At 69.9% G+C, this 17324-nt stretch overlaps 1 protein-coding gene across 1 annotated transcript; it reads left to right on the forward strand.

Moving 5' to 3' along the window:
- The first annotated feature begins 447 nt into the window (after nt 1–447).
- Nucleotides 448–16348, forward strand: KIF5A (kinesin family member 5A). Its single transcript, XM_067313919.1, has 29 exons — nt 448–898; nt 3485–3572; nt 4079–4152; nt 4262–4366; nt 4504–4552; nt 4772–4827; nt 4942–5029; nt 5454–5578; nt 6030–6134; nt 6274–6422; nt 6802–6950; nt 7046–7254; nt 7510–7578; nt 7954–8160; nt 8962–9108; nt 9496–9684; nt 9991–10108; nt 10294–10361; nt 10855–10964; nt 11255–11356; nt 11887–11947; nt 12045–12116; nt 12337–12441; nt 13524–13740; nt 14295–14424; nt 14749–14819; nt 14907–14934; nt 15309–15404; nt 15888–16348. Exons 1-28 carry the CDS (start codon nt 770–772, stop codon nt 15385–15387), a joined length of 3099 nt encoding a protein of 1032 aa, XP_067170020.1. The 5' UTR covers nt 448–769; the 3' UTR covers nt 15388–15404; nt 15888–16348.
- Nucleotides 16349–17324: the final 976 nt, after the last annotated feature.

Consider the following 17324-nt stretch of genomic DNA (forward strand, 5'->3'; position numbering starts at 1 on the left):
ACGGGGCAGCAGCGAGCACCGGCCGCCGCCCGCACCCGCCGCCTCGGGCACCGCCGGGCCCTGGGTCGCATCCTGCACCGCTGGGCACCACCCGCATCCCCGGGAACCATCCTGCATCCTTGGGTACCACCCGCATCCTTAGGCAGCATCCTGCATCCTTGGGTACCGCCCTGCACCCCTGGGTCGCATCCTGCATCCTTGGGTGCTGCCTGATCCCTAGGTCGCATCCTGCCTCCCTGGGTCGCATCCTGCACCCCCGGGTCGCATCCTGCATCCTTGCGTGCTGCCTGACCCCTAGGGAACATCCCGCATCTCTGGGTCGCATCCTGCATCCTTGGGTACCACCCGCATACCTGGGCAGCATCCTGCATCCCTGGGTCGCATCCTGCACCGCTGGGTACCACCCACACCCCTGGGTATCACCTGCATCCCTGGGTACCACCCGCATCCCTGGGTCGTATCCCGCATCCTTGGGTACCGCCCTGCATCCTCGGGTGCCGCCTGACCCCTAGGTAGCATCCCGCATCCTTGGGTGCTGCCCCGCATCCCCGGGTGCCACCCCGCACCCCTGGGCACCAGCCGGCCCCTGGGCAGCGTCCTGCACCCCTGGGTGCCACCCCACGCCCTTGGGTAGCCCCCGGCACCCCTGCGCACTACCCGCATCCCCGGGTACCACCCGCATCCCAGGGGCGCTCCCAGCACCCCCCTGGGTAGCACCCCGCGCCTTTGGGTAGCACCCAACGCCCAGGACCCCCCCGGCCCCCCCAGCATGGCGGAGCCCAGCACCGAGTGCAGCATCAAGGTGCTGTGCCGGTTCCGGCCACTGAACCAGGCCGAGATCCTGCGGGGGGACAAGTTCCTGCCCGTCTTCCAGGGCGATGACAGCGTCGTGGTGGGGGTGAGTGCGGGGGGGCGGGGGGGGACAGGGACCCCGAACCCCCCCAGCGGGGCTTGGGGGGTCCCGGCCCGCCCAGCTGCAGGGAGATGAGGGGGGGAATAGCCAGCTGGGGGGGGGGTACTTGGGGGGTAATAGGCAGCTGGGGGGGAGATTTGGGAGGGGATAGGGAGCCGGGGGGGTACTTGGGGGGGGATAGGCAGATGGGGGGGGAATTTGAGGGGGGCAATAGGTAGCCGGGGGGGGATTTGGAGGAAAATAGCCAGCTGGGGTGGATTGGGGGGGCAATAGGCAGCTGGGGGGGGGATTGGGGGGAAAATAACCAGTCAGAGGGGGACATGGGGGGGGAATAGCCAGCCGGGGGGGGGATTGGGGGCGAAATAGGGGGGGAATCACCCTGGGCGTGTCCAGCAGCGAGGGGACCCGGAGCCCGGTGGGACGCAGCCCCCCCCCCCGCAGCCCCCACCAGGGCGTTTCCCCCCCTGCAGCCCCCCCTTTTCGCTTTCTGAGGGCTGCGGGTGCCCCCAGTCCCCCCAGTCTGGCCCAGTGCCGGGGCGGGGGGGGCTGTTTACAGTGAGCGGAGACGCCCAGGTGCCCCGGGGGGGGTCGATGCCTCAGCTCCCTGGCAGGCTCAGGCCCGGGGGGGCAATTTGCCGCAGATCCTGCCCCCCCGGCCCCTCCCTGCGGCACAGCATGGCCCTTTCTTAGGCTCTACCGTGCCCCCCCCCACCCTCCCGGCACTGGGGGGGCTGCAGGGACCAGGGCTGGAGACCCCCCCCCCCCCCCCCGTAATGGGGCCCGGTGCACCAGGGAGGGTCCTGTACGGGGGGGGTCCTCAGCCCAGCCAGCCTGACCCCCCCCCAGCCCCAAGATGGGGGATCCCGGGGGGGCAGAGGGGACCCAGGGGTGTGGGCCAGGGGGGTTGTGTGGCTCTGCGGCTGTGTCGTGTGGGTGTGCAGCTGTGCTGGGTGTTGTCGCACAGGGTGTTGCAGTGCCGCGCGGCTGTCGGGTCTGTGCAGTGTGGGGTGTTGTGTCGGAGTGCGGCTGTGTTGGTGCACGGTTGTGCCGGTGCAATGCAGGGTGTCGTGCGGCTGTGTGCAGCTGAGGCTGTGCGTTGCGGTGCCTCCTGTGCCAGTGCAGGGTGGAGTGTAGCGGTGTGGGGTGTCGGGTGTGTGTGTGTGGTTGTATCAGTGCGGGATGTTGTGTGTGGCTGTGTGCGGCTGGGTCTGCGTGTTGCTGCGCCGGTGGCGGTGTGCGGCTGTGTGGTGCAGGGCGCTGCGTGACTGTGTAGCTGTGTGTTGCTGCGCTGGTTGTGTTGTGGCTGTGCGTTGCCGGGTGTTGTGTTGCTGGGTCTGCGGGCTGTGTGTGTGTGGCTGTGTGTGGTTGCGTAGCTGTGCTGTGTGTGGTTGTGTGGCTGTGCGGTGTGTGGTTGCGTGGCTGTGTGTAGCTGTGCTGTGTGTGGCTGTGCTGTGTGTGGCTGTGTGGTTGCGTAGCTGTGCTGTGTGTGGTTGCGTGGCTGTGCTGTGCGTGGTTGTGTGGCTGTGTGTGGCTGTGCTGTGTGTGGTTGTGTGGTTGTGTGGCTGTGCGGTGTGTGCAGCGCGGGCCGGGTGTGCTCTGTGTCCCCGCGTCCCCCGCGTGGCGGCGGCGGCGGCGGCGGTTCAGCACCGGGGCCTGGACAGCTCCCGCGGCCGGCGGGGGCGTTTGGGGGGTATTTGGGGGGCTGGGGGGGTCTGAAGGGGTGTATGGGGGGTATGGGGGTGTTTTGGGGGTGTATGGGGCTATGAGGGTGTCTGAGGGGGTGTATGGGGGTGTATGGGGGGGATGCATGGAGGATGGGGTGTTTGGGGGGTCTGGGGGGTCTGAGGAGGTGTATAGGGGGTCTGAGAGCGTTTTGGGGGTGTATGGGGCTATGGGGGGTCTGAGGGGGTGTATGGGGGTCTGGGGAGGTCTGAGGGGATGTATGGGGAGATGGGGGTGTACGGGGGGTCTGAAAGTGTTTTGGGGGGTGTATGGAGCTCTGGGAGTGTCTGAGAGGGTGTATGGGGGGTCTGGGGGGGTCTGAGGGGATGTATGGGGAGATGGGGGTGTATGGGGGGTCTGAGGGTGTTTTGGGGGTGTATGGGGCTATGAGGGTGTCTTACGGGGTGTATGGGGGTCTGGGGGGGTCTGAGGAGATGTATGGGGAGATGGGGGTATATGGGGGGTCTGGGAGTGTTTTAGGGGGTGTATGGGGCTATGGGGGTGTCTGAGGGTGTTTATAGGGCCTGGAGTGTTTGGGGGAGTGTATGGGGGGGTCTGGGATGGTTTGGGGGGATGTATGGGGGCTGGGGGTGTTTGGGGGTTCTGGGGAGGTCTGAGGGGGTGTATGGAGGGACTGGGTGTATGGGTGTATGGGAGTCGAGGTGTGGGGCCTCGGGGTAGATGGGGGGGTCAGGAGAAGCAGGTGGCTGCACCCCTCTTACTGGGACCCACTGGAATGTACTGGTCCCCCCCCCAGGGGAGCCCTGGGTCCAGCACTGCCACAAGCACCATGGGGACAGCGGCGGGGGGGGGGTCCCTTGGACACTGACCCCCTCATTCCCTCCCCAGGGCAAGCCCTATGTCTTCGACCGCGTCTTCCCCCCCAACACCACCCAGGAGCAGGTGTACCATGCCTGCGCCATGCAGATCGTCAAGGGTGAGGGGCCGGGGGGCTCGGCAGGAGGGGGGCTCGGGGGGCCCTGGGCTGGGTCCTAGCAGGGGAAGGCTTTTCGGGAAGGGCCTGGATCCAGGTGCAGTTTGGAGGGTGCTGGGAGGTGACATGAGTGCGTGGGGCAGGTTGGGAGGTGACTCTGGCGGGGGCAGATGAGCTGGGGGGTCCCTGGGGATGTTCAGTGCATTCTGGGGTCTCTGTAGGACTTATGAGGGGTCTATGGGGTCTCTAGGGCTCCTGGAGAGGTCTGTGAAGTCCCTGGGGGTGTTCACGAGGTCCCTTTGGGGATCTCAGGGGCTCTTGGCATCTCTGGGGGTCCTGGAGGTGATCTGGGGGGCTATGAGGTCCCTAGGGGCTCAGGGGGTCCCTTGGGGAGGTGTCTGGGGGTCTGGGAAGATCTACAAGGTCTCTGGGGGTCCTGGGAGTCCTGGGGGGTCTCTGGGGGTCCTGGGGGTGCCAGGGTCTCTCTGCCCGCTCTCATCCCACTGCAGACGTGCTGGCCGGCTACAACGGCACCATCTTCGCCTACGGGCAGACGTCATCGGGCAAGACCCACACCATGGAGGTGAGGGGGGCCGGGGGCAGCTCGGACTGGGGGGCTTGGGGGCTGGGGGGGCTCTGGGCTCCCCATAGGGGCTCGAGGACTCCCGGCTCACCCCCTCCGCTGCCCCCAGGGCAAGCTGCATGACCCCCAGCAGATGGGCATCATCCCCCGCATCGCCCAGGACATCTTCAACCACATCTACTCCATGGACGAGAACCTTGAGTTCCACATCAAGGTGGGCTGGGGGCACTGGGAGGCCTGGGGGACCGGGGTACTGGGAGGACTGGAGGGTTCATGGGGCTGGGGGCACTAGGAGGACAGGGGGGGCAGATTCTAGTCCCCCCCCCCAACATCCCAATTCCCTTCTGCCAGGTTTCTTACTTCGAAATTTATCTGGACAAGATCCGGGACCTGCTGGACAGTGAGTGGGGAGGCTCTGAGGGCACTGGCAGAGAGTGGGAGACATTGGGAGGGTATTGGGGATCACTGGGGGGGGCACTGGGAGGCACTGGGGGGGTATGGGGGAGCACTGGGAGCACTGGGGGGCACAGTGGGGCTGGGGGCTGCAGGCCCTAGCAGTGGGGCAAAGCCGGGGGCTCACCTCCACCCCTCAGCTCCCCTCACCCCATGTCCCCCCCAGTGACCAAGACCAACCTGTCGGTGCATGAGGACAAGAACCGGGTTCCCTACGTCAAGGTGAGGGGGGTCCTGGGGGGGTGCCCCAGCTGGGGGGCACCCCATGGGGGGCACCCACGGAGGTTTGGGGGGCTGGGGTCAGCCCCCTGGCCTAACCCCCTGCCCGTGCCCCAGGGCTGCACCGAGCGCTTCGTGTCCAGCCCTGAGGAGATCCTGGACGTGATCGACGAGGGGAAGTCGAACCGGCACGTGGCCGTCACCAGTGAGCACCGGGGGGCGACGGGGAGCTGGGGGGCAGGAGGGGGGCCCGTGGGCTGCGGACTCCAGGGGGTGGCTGTGTGACCCATAGGGGGGCTGTGGGGTGCAGGGGGCAGGGGGCCATGGTGGTCCCTGGGATGCCGTGGGTGTCCTTGGGGCACTGTGGGGGTCCCTGTCATACCATGGGGATCTCTGGGGACCTGTGGGGTCCCTGAGGATCTCTGGGGGTCTCTGGGGTGCCATGGGGATCTCTGGGGCACCGTTGGGGTCCCTGGAGCACTGTTGGGTCCCAGGGTGCCGTAGGGTCCCTGGGGGACCGTGGGCCGGTGCGGTGTGGGGCGCCGTGTGTCGGTGAGGTGTGGGGCCGCCAAGGTGTGGGGCGCCGTGGGTCAGTGCTGCGGTGTGCAGCCTCTCCCCATGCCCCACAGACATGAACGAGCACAGCTCCCGCAGCCACAGCATCTTCCTCATCAACATCAAGCAGGAGAACGTGGAGACGGAGCAGAAGCTCAGCGGGAAGCTCTACCTGGTCGACCTGGCCGGGAGCGAGAAGGTCGGGGGACCTTGGGCCTGGGGGGGGTCCCTGGGGCCAGGGCTCCCCAGACTTGCGGGGGGGTCTGGGTTGGGAGGTGTTGGGGGCACCTTTGGGCTGAGGGTTCCTGGGCTGGGGATGTCCCTGGGGTCCTTGGGCTGAAGGACCCTGGGGTTGGGGACATCCCTGGGCTGGGGGCCCTGGGCTGGGGGGGTCCCTGGGTTAGGGGCTTCTGGGGGTCCCTGGGGAGAGATCCCTGGGAGCTGGGGGTCCCTGGGTTGTCCTTGGGTTGCAGGGTCCCTCAGTTGGGGGTCTCTGGGGGTCCCTGGGCAGGGGGCCACCTCCCTGCCCCATCGATGCTCAGTGGGGCCAGCTCTGCCCGGACACCTGGGTCCCTGGGGTGAGCCCAGCGGGGCAACTGGATGTGCTGCCCCGGGGGGGGGGGCACGTCTGAGCCTCCCCGGCCCCACAGGTCAGCAAGACGGGGGCCGAGGGGGCCGTGCTGGACGAGGCCAAGAACATCAACAAGTCGCTGTCGGCGCTGGGCAACGTCATCTCGGCCCTGGCCGAGGGCACGGTGAGAGCGCGGCCCCCCGCCGCGGCCCGGCCTCCCCCTGCTCTGCCCCATGGGGCAGGGGGCTGGCTGTGACCCCGTGGTCCTGCGGTGACCCCCTCGCCCGGGTTTGGGCCCCGCTGAGCCCCTGTGCCCCCCGCAGAAAGCCTACGTGCCCTACCGGGACAGCAAGATGACGCGGATCCTGCAGGACTCGCTGGGGGGGAACTGCCGCACCACCATGTTCATCTGCTGCTCCCCGTCCAGCTACAACGACGCCGAGACCAAATCCACCCTCATGTTCGGGCAGCGGTAGGGGAGGGCGCATCAGGGTCCCCGGGTACCCCAAATGCGCCCCGTGCGCCCCCCTGCACCATTGCACCCCCAGCTATACCCCATGCACCCCAACTACACCCCCTGCACCCCTTGCACCCCCTTGCACCCCAATTACACTCCATGCACCCATTGCACCCCAACTACACCCCCTGCACCCATCCAGGCTCCTGTGATGCCCCCCAATTCCCATGGGGGAGCAGCAGCATGGGGGCTCTGGGGGCAGGAGGGGAGCAGGGTGGACCCTGAGGGGTGGCTGTGGTTGGGGGCTCTGCGGTGGTCCCTGGGGACCCCTGGGGGATGCTGCCTGGCGAGGGGGAGCTGGGGGGTTCCGACTGAGGGGTTCCCCCTGCCCCAGGGCCAAGACCATCAAGAACACAGCATCAGTGAACCTGGAGCTGACGGCCGAGCAGTGGAAGAAGAAGTATGAGAAGGAGAAGGAGAAGAACAAGACGCTGAAGGAGACCATCACCAAGCTGGAGGCCGAGCTCAGCCGCTGGCGGAGCGGTGAGGGGGGCCCAGGTGTCCGGGAGGGGGCAGAAGGGCTGGGAGCCCCCCTGTCCTGTCCTCCCGGCATGGGGAAACTGAGGCTGCGTCCACAGGGGAGAACGTGCCCGAGACGGAGCAGCTGAGTGGGGCTGAGGCGGAGACGGAGACCGGCACCATCGAGGGGCCGGGGTCGGGGCCGGAGCCCACCGGAGAGACACCCCTCAACGACAACAGCTCCTCCATCGTCATCCACATCTCCGACGAGGAGCGCCGCAAGTACGAGGAGGAGATCCGCAAGCTCTACAAGCAGCTGGATGACAAGGTGGGTGCCCTCCTAGGACCCCCAGAGACCCACCCAGGACCACCAGGGACCCCCTGGGATCCCGATACTTCCTGGGATCCCTCAGGACCCTTGGGGACCCCCCCCCCCGGGACTCCCCCAGGATATGAGGCAGCCCAGGGGCTCCTGGGGTCACCTGGCAGCCCAGGGACCCCCAGGACCTCCAGGACTGCCCCGTGCTGCTCCCGCACCCTTGGGGACCTGGGTGGCACCGACACCCCCCCTCCTTCCCCCCAGGATGACGAGATCAACCAGCAGAGTCAAATCATGGAGAAGCTCAAACAGCAGATGCTGGACCAGGAGGAGGTGAGATCCCCTGGCCCCATGTCTCTCTGCCTGGCCCCTATAGCCCCCATAAGCTGACCCTGCTGGGGCCCCCCACCCTGACCCCTGGGCCCAACTCGGGACTCTCCTTGGAGCCCCCAACCTGATCACCCTGGGACCCCCACCCTGACCTCCTTGGGATGCCCTGGACCCACCCTGGATCCCTTACCCTGACCCCCTTCGACTTGCCCTGGGGATGCCCCCAGGCCCCCCACTCTTTCCCCCCAGACCCCCCATCAGGGACCCCCTGCGCCCCCCACCCTGACCCTGCTGGGACCCCCCACCTGACCCCTCTGCACCCCCACTGGGGACCCCATGAGGACCCCCACGCTGACCCCCCCGCCGGGGCTGCGGCAGGTGCTGGCGGCGGCGCGGGGGGGCGGCGAGGCGGCGCGCCGGGAGCTGGCGGCGCTGCGGGCCGAGCACGGGGCCGCCCGCGCCGAGGTGGCCGAGGTGCTGGCGGCGCTGGAGGAGCTGGCGCGCAGCTACGACCGCAAGGCGCAGGAGGCCGAGGACACCGGGCGCCACAACCGCCGGCTCGCCGACGAGCTGGCCCGCACCGAGGTGACCCCCGCCGGGACCCCCGCCGGGACCCCCACTGGGACCCCCACTGGGACCCCCAGCTGGGACCCCGATTGGGATCCCGACTGGGAATGTCTCTGGGACCCCAAAGGGAAGCTCGCCTGGGACCCAGGCCAGGAACCCAACTGGGACCCCCCATCAGGACCCCAGTCTGCCCCCCAGCTGGGCTCCCCATACCAGGGCCCCCCTACAGGGACCCCAGGATCACACTGGGATCCCCAGGGCTGAGACCCCCCCCAGACTCCCAACCAGACCCAAAGCAGGACCCCCAGACCCCAAACCAGGAGCCCCCAAAGCCAGGACCCCCAGACCTGAATGGGGGCAGCCAGGCCAGGACCCCCCCCCAGACCCGGGATCCCCCAGATCCTGAACCAGGACCTCAGATCCAGAGGGATCTCCCACAACCTCAAACCTGGGGTGCTGGGGGGTCCCAGAGGGTCCCTAGAGGTGCCTAGATGGTCCTGGAGGTGCCAAGGATGCAGAGGGGTCCTGGGCATTCCAACAAGACCTTGGGGTGCTGATGGGGGTCCTGGAGATGCTGAGAGACCCCCGGGTGCTGTGGGCTTCCTGGGGGTGTTGGGGGATCCCTGGGGTGCAGGGGGGTGCAGGGGTGTCCCTGGGATGCTGGGAGGACCCTGGAGATGCAGGGGGACCCTGAGGGTGCTGGGGGGACCGTGAGGGTGCCGGGAGGTCTCTGGGGATGCTGGGGGTGTCTTGGGGATGCTGGGGGGACCCCGGGGTGCTGGGGGTCCCTGGAGGGGGGGTGCTGAGCCGTGCCCGCAGGCGACGACGCTGTCGCTGGAGACGGAGCTGCAGCGGGTGCGGGACGTGAGCGGGCAGCAGCGGAAGCGGGCGGCTGAGGTGCTCAACGGGCTCATGAAGGACCTGAGCGAGTTCAGCGTCATCGTGGGCAATGGCGAGATCAAACTGGTCAGGGCAGGGGGGACCCCCCGGGGGGGGGGGACCGGGCAGGGGGACGGGGGGCACCGGGGACCCGCTGCACCGTGCTGTGCCAATGCCTGCACCATGCCGTGCTCGTGCCCATGCCATAGTCACACCTGTGTCACACCTGTGTCATGCAATGCCCACTGCCGTGCCCATGCAACCTTCACGCGTGTGACATGTCCATGCTGTGACACATCCGTGCAATGCCCACTGCCGTGCCCACGCAACCTTCACACGTGTGACATGTCCGTGCCGTGACACGTCCGTGCAATGCCCACTGCCGTGCCCACGCAACCTTCACACGTGTGACATGTCCGTGCCGTGACACGTCCGTGCAATGCTCACGCGTGTGCCGTGCCGTGCCGTGCCCAGCCGGTGGAGGTGAGTGGGGCCATCGAGGAGGAGTTCACCGTGGCCCGGCTCTACATCAGCAAGATCAAGTCGGAGGTGAAGTCGGTGGTGAAGCGGTGCCGGCAGCTGGAGAACCTGCAGGTCGAGTGCCATCGCAAGATGGAGGTGACGGGCCGGGAGCTCTCCTCCTGCCAGCTCCTCATCTCCCAGGTGGGCTGGGCAGGGGGGACCAGACATGGGGGGGGGAGGTGACCACCCTTGGGCAGTCCCCGAGAGCCGTGTCACAGCCTTGGTGCCCCTGAGCTCGGTGGCTTGGTGGCCTCAGTGGCCCTCGGTGGGTGGCGGCGGCTGGGTGGCCCCTGACCTTGGCTGGGTGGCCATGGTGGCCCTTGCCCCGGTCTGGGTGGCCATGGTGGCAGTGGCTGGGTGGCCCTTGACCCTGGATGGGTGGCGGTGGCCAGGTGGCCCCGTGGCCATGCTGGGTGGCCGTGGCTGAGGCTGGTCCCGGTCCCGCAGCACGAGGCGAAGATCCGCTCACTCACCGAGTACATGCAGAACGTGGAGCTGAAGAAGCGGCACCTGGAGGAGTCCTACGACACGCTGAGCGAGGAGCTGGCCCGGCTGCAGGCCCAGGGTGCGCGGCGGGGGGCCGGGGGGCTCAGGGGCAAGGTGGGGGGCCGGGGGGCACAGGGGGCTGCAGGATGTGGCAGGGGACACGGCGAGGAGCTGGCCCAGCTGCCGGGCACGGAGGGGTCTGGAGGTCCGGGGGGTCCCGGTGGCCCCTGGCTCGTCCCCGCCGACCCCAGCTCTGCCCTGCAGAGACGGCTCACGAGGTGGCCATGAAGGACCGGGAGCAGGATGAGACCCAGGAGACAGACGAGGTCAAGGTGAGTGGGTGTCGGGGTCCCTGGAGCGTGGGGGGTGCAGGAGTATCCCAGGGTCCCTGGGGGGGGGGGTTGGGTGTCCCTGGGGTGCAGGCGGGTGCTGGGGGTCCCTGGGAGGTACAGGGGATCCCTAGAAGTCCTGGGGGGTGCGGGGGGTCCCAGGAGGATGCAGGGGGTCCCTGGGGGGTGCAGCAGTATCCCAGGGTCCCTGGGGGGGGGGTTGGGTGTCTCTGGGGTGCAGGCGGGTGCTGGGGGTCCCTGGGAGGTGCAGGGGATCCCTAGAGGTCCTGGGGTCCCTAGAGGTCCCTGGTGGGTGCAGGGGATCCCTAGAGGTCCTGGGGGCATGAGAGGGTCCTGGGGGGTGCAGGGGGTCCCTAGAGGTCCCAGGGGGTGTGGGGGGTCCCAGGAGGATGCAGGGGGTCCCTGGGGGCGCAGGAGGTCCCTGGGGGGTCTCGGGGTCCTGGTCCCCCCGGCGCTGAGCCCTCGGCCCCCGCAGAAGGCGCTGGAGCTGCAGCTGGAGAGCCACCGCGAGGCCCAGCACAAGCAGCTGGCCCGGCTGCGCGACGAGATCAACGAGAAGCAGAAAACCATCGACGAGCTGCGAGAGTGAGAGACCGGGGGCACCCGCCCCGTCCCTGTCCCTGTCCCTGTCCCCATCCCCTTTCCTGTCCCCGTCCCCATCCCCATCCCCATCCCCATCCTTGTCCTGTCCCCATCCCTGTCCCCGTCCCCGTCCCTGCGTCCGCCCAGGCGTGAAGCCCAGCCCTGCTCCTGTCCCCATCCCCGCACCCATCAGTCACCGGCCCGGGCGACGGAGGGCGGGGATGGGGGATGCTCCGTCCCCCGATGGCCCCTCCGTCCATCCGTCCATCCCCGACGCGCCGTCTCTCCCGCAGCCTCAACCAGAAGCTGGAGCTGGAGCTGGAGAAGCTGCGAGCGGAGCACGAGGCGCTGCGGGGCGAGGAGCGGGCCAAGGCCGCCCGGCTGCAGGAGCTCACGTGAGACCCCCCCGGGACCCCCCCGGGAGCCCCGGGACCCCCCGGGACCCCCCTGAGCTCCCCAGCAGCCCTGGGACTCCTTGGGACCCCCCAACTTCCCCAGGAGCCCTGCAACATCCCCAGCACCCTGCAACACCCCTGGGAGCCCTGGGACCCCCCCAGGATCCCCTGTGACCCCCCCCCCCAGACCCCAGGACCTCCTTGGTGTCCCCCAAGACCCCCAGGAGCCCTGGGACTCCTTGGGACCTCCCCCGCACCCCTGGGGACCCTGGGGCATCCCCAGCACCCTGCAACACCCCTGGGACCCCCCGGGATCCCCCAAACCCCCAGGAGCCCTGCGACACCCCCAGCACCTCCCGGGGACCCCCAGAGCCCCCCCGGGACATGCGTGGGAGCCCAGGACCCTGAAGCACCCCCCAGACCCCTGGGACCCCCCCCCCACCAGCACCCCTGGAGCCCTCGGGGCCCCCCGAGATCCCTGGATGCCCCCCCGGAGCCCCCCCTGACCCCCCCCCCCCGTCTCCCCCCAGATTTCTCTACGAGCGCCACGAACAGTCCAAGCAGGACCTCAAGGGGCTGGAGGAGACCGTGGTAGGTGCGGGGGGGCCGGGAGGGGCCTGGGGTCTTTTTTGGGGGGGGGGGTCCAGGGTTGGCCGTGCCCCCACCCCGCTCACCCCCGTTCCCCCAGGCCCGTGAACTCCAGACCCTCCACAACTTGCGCAAGCTGTTTGTTCAAGACGTCACGACTCGAGTCAAGAAAGTGAGTGGTGGGGGGGCGACGGGGGGGGTGGAAATGGGGGCGATGGGGGGGAAACGGGGGGCAACAGGGGCAGAAACTGGTGGGGGGGGCGATGGTGAGGGCCATGGGGTGGAAAACGGGGGCAACGGGAGCAAAAGGTGGGAGGCAAGGGGGGGGCCAGAAAGCGGGGCTCCCGGGGGGGGGGGGGCCCGTGCTGACAGCGGCCCCCGGCCCCCCCCAGAGCGCAGAGCTGGAGCCCGAGGACAGTGGGGGGCTGCACTCCCAGAAGCAGAAGATTTCCTTTCTTGAGAACAACCTGGAGCAGCTTACAAAGGTTCACAAACAGGTGGGCCCGGGGGGGGCCGGTGCCCCCTCGCCCCCCAGCCAGCCTCCCCCCCCCGGCATCACCCCCCCGGGCTGCTCCCCCCCCCCGGCATCACCCCCCGGCAGCTCCCCCCGCTCTGTCCCCGGGGGGGGGACCCCAGGGCGGCTTTGCCCCCAGGCGCTCCGGGGGGCCCCCCCGCGATCCGGGCTGGGGGCCGCGCTGACCCCTGCTCTGTTGCCCCCCCTCTCGCTGCCTCCTCCCTAGCTGGATCTCTGGGTGTCCAAGGTACCGCGCGGCCCCCCCCCTCCCGGCCCCCCCCACCCCAGCACCCGCGGGCAGCACACGTGCCTGGGGTTGCCACCTGGGACCCCCCTCCCTCTCCGTTTGGAGGGGGGGCACTGCCCCCCGCCTGCTGCACCCCCGCCTGGCTCTGCCCCATTGCCCCCCCCATGTCACCCCCCCGCCGTGCTTCTGCCCCCCACTCGGCTCGGCTTCGCCATCATGGCCCCCCACTGCTGCATGTGCCCGTGGGGGCATGGCTGGGGGGCTGGGACCCCCCAAAGCACTGCTATGGGGCTGGGACCCCCCCAAGGCACCGCCATGGGGCTGGGACCCCCCAAAGCACTGCTATGGGGCTGGGACCCCCCCAAGGCACCGCCATGGGGCTGGGACTCCCCCAAAGCACTGCTATGGGGCTGGGACCCCCCCCAAGGCACCGCCATGGGGCTGGGACTCCCCAAAGCACTGCCATGGGGCTGGGACCCCCCCAAAGCACCACCATGGGGCCGGGCGCTGTGGGATGGGGGCTGTGGGACACCCCGGGTGCCCGGTGCTGACAGTCCCCGGGTGCTGCCGGGGCCGGTGCCGTGTCCCGGTTCGTGGTACCCAGCGCCGGTGCCCGGTGCTGACGGCGTTCGGTGCCTGTGCTGGGCCTGGTGCTGGCGCGGCCGGTACCGGCACCGTGGTGGGTGCTGGCATGGGTGCCGCGGGCGTCGATGCAGGTGCCAGCATGGGTGCCGCGGGTGCCCAGTGCCGCCGCGGGTGCCCAGTGCTGCAGGTGCCCGGTGCCGGTGCCGGTGCGGGTGCTGACGGGGGGGCCCCAGCTGGTTCGTGACAATGCAGATCTGCGCTGCGAGCTTCCGAAGCTGGAGAAACGCCTTCGGGCTACGGCTGCGCGAGTTCAGGCCCTGGAGGGGGCCCTGAGGGAGGCCAAGGAGGGCGCCCTCAAGGACAAGCGCCGCTACCAGCAGGAGGTGGACCGCATCAAGGAGGCCGTGCGCGCCAAGGGGGCCGCCAAGCGCGCCCACAACGCCCACATCGGTACGGCACCGCCCGCCCCCGGCTGGCATGGGCAGGGCTGCACGGGGACAGCGGCCAGCATGCACTGGGTGCACGGGGACAGGGGCTGGGATGCACTGGGTGCACGGGGACAGGGGGCTGCCATTCACTGGGTGCACGGGGACAGCAGCTGGGATGCACTGGGTGCACGGGGACAGGGGCTGGGATGCACTGGGTGCACGGGGACAGGGGGCTGCCATTCACTGGGTGCACGGGGACAGTGGCTAGCATGCATGGGGATGAGGCCTGGCATGCATTGGGTGCATGAGGACAGGGGCTGGGATGCACTGGGTGCACGGGGACAGGGGCTGGGATGCACTGGGGTGCACAGGGACAGGGACTGGGATGCACTGGGTGCGCAGGGGACAGGGGCTGGGATGCATGGGGTGCACGGGGACAGGGCACTGGGATGCACTGGGTGCACGGGGATCGGCACGGTGCCCCATGCGTGGGGTGCACGGGGAGCTGGCACAGACACGTAGGCGGGGGGACGGGTGCACCCCGACAAGCACCCTCAGCCCCGCGTGCCCCCGCAGCCAAGCCGGTGCGGCCGGGGCAGGTGCCGGCGACGTCGCCCACGGCCCCCGCGGGCGCCCGCGGCTCCGAGGGGCTCAGCTACACCAACAGCCTCTTCCAGGGCTACCCCGGCCCCGGCCCCCAGGGCTAGTGAGTGCGGGGCTGGGCCGGGGGGGCGGGGGGGTGCAGGAGGGGATGGAGGGGCAGGTTTGGGGGGCAGCGGGGTTTTGGGGGGGTGCAGGGGGTCAGGGCATGGGCGGTTACAGGAGGGGATGGAAGGGGCAGGGTTTTGGGGGGCTCTGGGGTTGCAGGGGGATGGAGGGGGCCAGGGCATGGGGGTGGCGGGAGGGGTTGGAGCACAGGGGTTATGGGGAGATGGGGGGGGGTCACAGGGGGATGGGGGGGTGCCAGCAGTGCCCGGTGGGTCTCACAGCCGGTGTCCCCCTGTCCCTGTGTCCCCTGCCCCCCCCCCAGCTTCGCCAACGGCTCCAGCACGGTCTCCAGCAGCCCCCCGGACGCCTACCAGCAGCTCAACGTGGACAACGGTGAGGGGGGCCGGGAGCTGGGGGGCCGGGGACATGGGGGGGGGCGTCTCCCCATGACCCCCCTGGAGCTGCTGCTCTTTCTTGCAGGGAACATGACAGACATCAACGATAACAGGTAGGGGGGTGCTGGGGGGGGGGATGTGGGGCGCCGAGGAGGACATGGGGTGCTGGGGGACAGATGGGGGGAGGCTGGACATGGGGGGGGGTCAGGGGACCTGGAGACCCCCATAGCCAGGGGGCGCAAGGGGGAGCCCAGAGCCCAGGGGGGTTCAGGCCAGCCCCACGCTGGGGGTCTGGGGGCCACTGGGGGTCCGGGTTGGGGGTCCGTGCTGGGATCCAGGCTGGGGTCCGGGTTGGGATCCAGGCTGGGGTCGAGGCTGGGGGTCCGTGTTGGGGTCCAGGCTGGGGGTCCAGGTTGGGGGTCTGGGCTGGGGGTCCGGGCTGGGGGTCCGGGTCAGGGCTCCAGCCGGGCTGACCTGCCGCCCCCAGGAGCGACCTGTCCTGCGCGTGCGAAGCCGACGAGCAATCCAAGCTGTTCCCCCTGCGCCAGGAGACTGCTGCCAGCTAATGCCCCCCCCCCGCCAGGTACTGGGGACGCCCAGGGACCCTCCGCACCCCCCGGGGGACCCCTCATCTCCCAGGGACCCCCCGCACCCCTGCATCCCCCTGGAGACCCCACATCCCCCTGGAGACCCCTCATCTCCTTTGAGGATCCCCCTCTCCCAAGGGACACATCTCCCCTGGGGTCCCCCCCACATCTCCCCCAGGGACCCTCATGTTGCTCAGGGACCCCACATCCCCCAGGGACCCCGCAGAGCCCCCCATCTCCCCGGGGACCCCCTCCACAGCCCCCCAAGACCCTCCCGGGGGCCTTCCCAGGACACCCACATCCCTTGGGTCCCCCCATCCCTTGGGAATCCCCCCCCCCTTGCCTTGGGCCACCCCACATCCCTGGGAAGCCCCTGCGCCCCCTTCCTTCCCAGCGCCCCTGGATGCTGGGTGCCCCGGTGGGGTGTAGGGTGCGGGTGGGGGGGGTTCCACACCCCCCAGCCCTGTCTCACCCCACAGGTCCCGCCGGCCCCGGCCCCGCTCGCATGCCTCGGTGCCGCTCTCCGTGTCCTGTGTGCTCGCCGCCACGCTCGCCCCGTTCTGCCCCATGGCGGGGGATCTGCCCCACGGCGGGGGGCCGCCACGCTAGCCCCCTCCTGCCCCACGGCGGGGTACCTGCCCCACGGCGGGGGGCCGCCATGCTCGCCCCGTCCTGCCCCATGGCGGGGGACCTGCCCCACGGCGGGGGGCCACCCGCGCCCCGGGCACCTGCCCCATGGCGGGGGACCTGCCCCACGGCAGGGGGCCACCCGCGCCCCGGGCACCTGCCCCATGGCGGGGGACCTGCCCCACGGCACGGGGTCACCTGGGGCCCGCTCGAGGTGCCTTAAGCCGAACCGCAGAGGAATGTCGGGGCCCCCCAAGTGGGGGTCGGCCCCCCAAGTGGGGGTGAGCTCCCCCCCCCGCCTTGCACCCGGCCCCCCCACCCCACCCCCCGCTGCCCGCCCCGCTCGGCAGGTGGAGGGGTCAGCGAGGCCGGATCCCCCGTCCCCCCGCACCGTGGGACGGCGGGCGCTTAGGGGGCCCGCGGGGTGCTGCCCCCCGTGTCCACCCGCCTGTCCCCCCCCATGGCAGGGCTGGGGGCCCCCGGCCTCGCCGCCCCCCTCGGCCCCGCCGCCACTGCATGTCCCGCCCGACGCCTCTATTTAGCCACGACCCGCCGAGGCGCCAAACTGGAAGCGATGTCAATAAAGGAAAGAGATGCTGGCGGCCGCCTCCGTGGGGCTGGGGGGGCCGGGGGGGTCCTGGGGGGCTGGGGGGGCCGGGGGGGGTACAGCCTGCACCTCTGCTCCTGCCTCAGTTTCCCCAGTGGCACCCCGGGGCCCTGACCCTATGGGGAGCTTGGCCCCCCCCTATAGGGAAGGCCTGGGGCGCTAGCAGGAGCACCCCTATGGGGAACCCAGACTGCTCCCATAGGGAACATATAGCACCCTTATGGGGCACACGGCGCACCCCCGCAGGGAACGTGCAGCACCTCTATGGGGAACATAGCGCTTCTGTATGGAACACATAGCATCCTTATGGGGAATGCACCGTACCCCCATATGGAACACACAGCACCCCTATGGGCAACATGCAACACCCCCATATGGAACACACAGCACCCCTATAGGGAGTGCATGGTACCCCCACAGGCAACACACAAGACCCTTATAGGCAACATGCAACACCCCGATAAGGAGCACACAGCACCCCTATAGGGAGTGCATGGGACCCACAGAGCCTGGTGAGCGGGGGAGGCTCCCCGCGGGTGGCAAAAGCCCTACAGCCCTGCTGTGGGTTCCTGCAGACCCCCGGGGGAGGGCTGGGGATCCATACAGCCCCCATGGCAGGGGCAGGGCGGGGACTGTAGACACCCTATAGGCCCTATAGGGACATATAACCCGATAGGAGCCG

This window comes from Apteryx mantelli, chromosome 33 (genome assembly GCF_036417845.1).
Source record: "Apteryx mantelli isolate bAptMan1 chromosome 33, bAptMan1.hap1, whole genome shotgun sequence".
NCBI lineage: Eukaryota > Metazoa > Chordata > Aves > Apterygiformes > Apterygidae > Apteryx > Apteryx mantelli.

Excerpts from the sequence above, each read along its gene's own strand:
- KIF5A (XM_067313919.1), top strand. The coding sequence starts at position 770 with ATGGCGGAGCCCAGCACCGAGTGCAGCATCAAGGTGCTGTGCCGGTTC. Across the intron at positions 4,828-4,941 it reads ACCGGGTTCCCTACGTCAAG|GGCTGCACCGAGCGCTTCGT; the intron begins GTGAGGGGGGTC and ends CCCGTGCCCCAG. Across the intron at positions 6,423-6,801 it reads ACCCTCATGTTCGGGCAGCG|GGCCAAGACCATCAAGAACA; the intron begins GTAGGGGAGGGC and ends CCCCTGCCCCAG.